At 47.6% G+C, this 3,107-nt stretch overlaps 1 protein-coding gene across 1 annotated transcript in view; it reads right to left on the bottom strand.

Annotated features, from left to right (window-relative positions):
• Window positions 1–145: 145 nt before the first annotated feature.
• Window positions 146–3,107, bottom strand: part of LOC122191396 (solute carrier family 22 member 13-like) — a 9,811-nt gene continuing 6,849 nt past the window's right edge. The window contains exons 7-9 of the mRNA XM_042891657.1: window positions 2,547–2,641; window positions 1,293–1,507; window positions 146–260 (exon numbers count right to left, since the gene is read on the bottom strand). Coding sequence (XP_042747591.1) covers window positions 148–260; window positions 1,293–1,507; window positions 2,547–2,641 — 423 coding nt within the window. The 3' untranslated portion in view covers window positions 146–147. The remainder of the gene's footprint in view (window positions 261–1,292; window positions 1,508–2,546; window positions 2,642–3,107) is intronic.

Genomic DNA, 3,107 nt, shown 5'->3' with positions numbered 1-3,107 from the left:
CAGCACTACACCATTAGGAGGTGCTAGCCATGGTGGTGGCTATGTCATGGTGCCTCCTCCCTGCCCCTTCACCACCAGCACCCGGGTTGCAGTGTGCATCCCTGTGTGCTCCCACCATCATGGGAAGCCATAAGGTATGGGGGAATCTCACCTGATGACGGTGGGGAAGAGCTCTGCAGCGTAGATATAGGAGGTGGAGAAGGAGGCACACGCAGCAAACTTGCCGATGACTGCCAGGACGGTGATTGCCACGGCCTGGTCTGAGGGAAAGAGAACAGATGGCTGCAGGGATGCCAACAGAGAACGTTCTGCAGGACCTTGGGTCTCTGCAGTAGGATTTTTGGAGACAGCCCTCTTTAGCAGGGGCTGTTGTGGTAGGACGTGTAGGAATATTTTCAAACTAAATGAGGGGAGATATAGCTTATACAGACTGGTGATAAGGAAGAAGTCTTTTACAATAACGGTTGTGAGGCACTGGCACGGGCTGCTCAAAGAGGCAGTGGACGCCCTGTCCTTGGAGACATTCAAGGTCAGGCTGCATGGGGCTCTGATCAAGCAGTAGATGTCCCTGTTCACTACAGTGGAGTTGGACGAGATGGTTTCTAAAGGTCTGTCCAGCTCAAACAATTCCATGATTGTGTGATTCTGATGGACTTTCCAAGCAGGTCTGCCACCTAAGGTGTTGGATACCTCTCCTAGCATATCCTTTTCAGCAAAATACCCTCTGCACAACCAGCAAAGGAAACCCATGTTTCTTCGCAGGCCTTGTTCATTTCCTAACTAAGGCACTGCAAGTTGCTGGGGAATGCTCATTTGAAAATGTCACATATAATAGATATGGTAATTAGCAGTAAGACAAGAGGAGGTGGTCTCAAGTTGCACCAGGGGAGGTTCAGGATGGATATTAGGAAAAATTTCTTCTTGGAAAGAGTGCTAATGCATTGGAGCAGGCTGCCCAGGGAGGTGTTGAAGAAACATGGAGATGTGGCACTGAGGGACATGGTGTAGAGCAGTCACAGGCATGGGTTGATGGTTGGACCAGATGATCTCAGTGGTCTTTCCAACCTCTATGATTCTATGAATCTATGATTCAATAGCTTGAAAGCATGCCACAAACCTGCCTTACTTGCATCACCCGAATAACAACAGGGGCAGGGGCAAAGGTACACAGTGTGGGGAAACAGTAGATAGAAACAGGTGGGGTATTGTTAGAAACACATGGGGGGGCCAGGTTGTGAAAGAAATTAAAAAGAGTTGGGCCTCTCCCTTGAGTTGGGAAGAGTTTTGTTCACCTTCAGGGATGCCAACAATGATGAGACACATCAAGCCAGCCAACAGCAGGAGAACAGCTTGGACTTTTTTCCTCCCAAACCACTGTAGCAGGTAAATGCAGCTAATACGACCGGGCAATTCCACTGCTCCAAAAGCAAGTTGTGTCAGATAAATGTCGAGGCCAAAGCCTGTCACATTAAGGCTCAGTCCATAGTAGACTAGACTATCCATAAACCTGAAATTCAATGGAACAGAGTAGGTAATCAGTTGAGTTTCCATGGATTTTTTTTCTTTAAAAATGTAGGCTAGTTAGAAGACATGCAGTTATTTGTTTAAATGTCCAGGAATCTCCATTTTAATTCTGGTCAACACCTGTGACAGTTCTGTAGGACACAGTTAAACCAGATAATGCATTATGGACACCAATATGCTCAGCAATATACAGGCTGTAACCAGAATTTCTGTAGGGACCCAAAACTGCCCTGAAGTCCAGAGATGCCCTCAAAATTGGAATTATTCCAGCTCTTCCCACAGCCCTCACAGTATCTAGAATAATCATCTTCTCCCCGTGCCCAGCAAACGTGTATCTCGTCCAGCCTGCAGAGAAAGGATAGCAAATACATAGATGTGATGGGGCTCTGGGATATCTGATCTAGTCCTGAATCTAGCATCTGGCAACCCTGCCTGTGGAAGGGTGGTTAGAACCTGATGATCCTTGAGGCCTCTTCCAAATCAAGCCACTCTACGATTCTGTAGTTCCATAACGATTCACAGCTGGTCAGAGGCATGGGTTGACTGTTGGACTTGATGATCTTTCCTACCTTACTTTATAATCAATGGATATGAAGATGTTACAATCAAAAAATAAACAAGAGAGTTACGCAAAATGGACAATAATAACAAGAGAGAATAAATGGAAGACTTACCCTTATGCTGGGCTCACCACAAAACACCAGAAGGAGGGATCTCCAGGTGAGACCCTTCCTTACTTGTAGCCAGCTCTTAAATAGGTCTAGGAGAGGTGCAACCAAGCTCCACCCCTTCCGGCAGCACAGGTGAATTGCCTTCAGCTGTGCTCCTCTGGCTGACTCATGGCTCGCCTCAGGTGATCAATCAGAGGTTCAGGCCGTGACTCAGCAGTTTCCATACACTTACTGATTCTATGATCCCATGTCCCCCAAAATTGTGAAGTGAATTTAGATTTGTGAAAAACCCTCGGTGCATTCTTCTTTTCACATGAAAGTTAGGAGAGAAAGAACCAGGTGGTGACTTACCAGGCACACATTATGATTAAAGTCATCCTCAGGAGGTGCTTCTTCCGAAGGAGATCCAGAATACTTCCAGACTTGGTCTGGGTCTCACCCTTCAGCTTCAACATCAGAAAGCCAGAGTCAGAGCAGACAGAGGAAACCCATGGCTAGCTCTTTCTCCAGCAGAAGACAAAAGACAACCCCAGCAGGACATGGAGGAGACTGTGATTCTGTGATTCTGTGAGACCACAGCTGTATTGGGAAGGACGGCAGCCCAATGGGGCTGGGCTCTTGTGCCTGGGGACTGGGTGTCCTGAGCCAGAGTTTGGAATCAGAGGGGTTCCTTGGGACAAACATTTTGCCAGTGTACAGTGTATGGATCGGAAAGGTGGGTAACCCCCTCTTAGGATATTTAGGCATGGAAAACCACAGAGCAAGGATTCATGCTCAACCTGAACACTGGTGAAGTTTTTACTGCAGACAAGTAAGGGGAGCATTTGGGTTCCTCCTTTCTTCTTCCCACGGTGAACTCTGGCAATGCTGCAGGCTGAGCCTCAGCAGAAGAGGCCCCTCCTCCCTGACCAC

The sequence above is a fragment of the Lagopus leucura genome, unplaced genomic scaffold (genome assembly GCF_019238085.1).
Source record: "Lagopus leucura isolate 7727_CA_CO unplaced genomic scaffold, USGS_WTPT01 196-0_obj-0_obj, whole genome shotgun sequence".
NCBI lineage: Eukaryota > Metazoa > Chordata > Aves > Galliformes > Phasianidae > Lagopus > Lagopus leucura.
The sequence above is the reverse complement of the archived record's forward strand: the minus strand, read 5'-3'. Positions and strand labels throughout refer to the sequence as shown.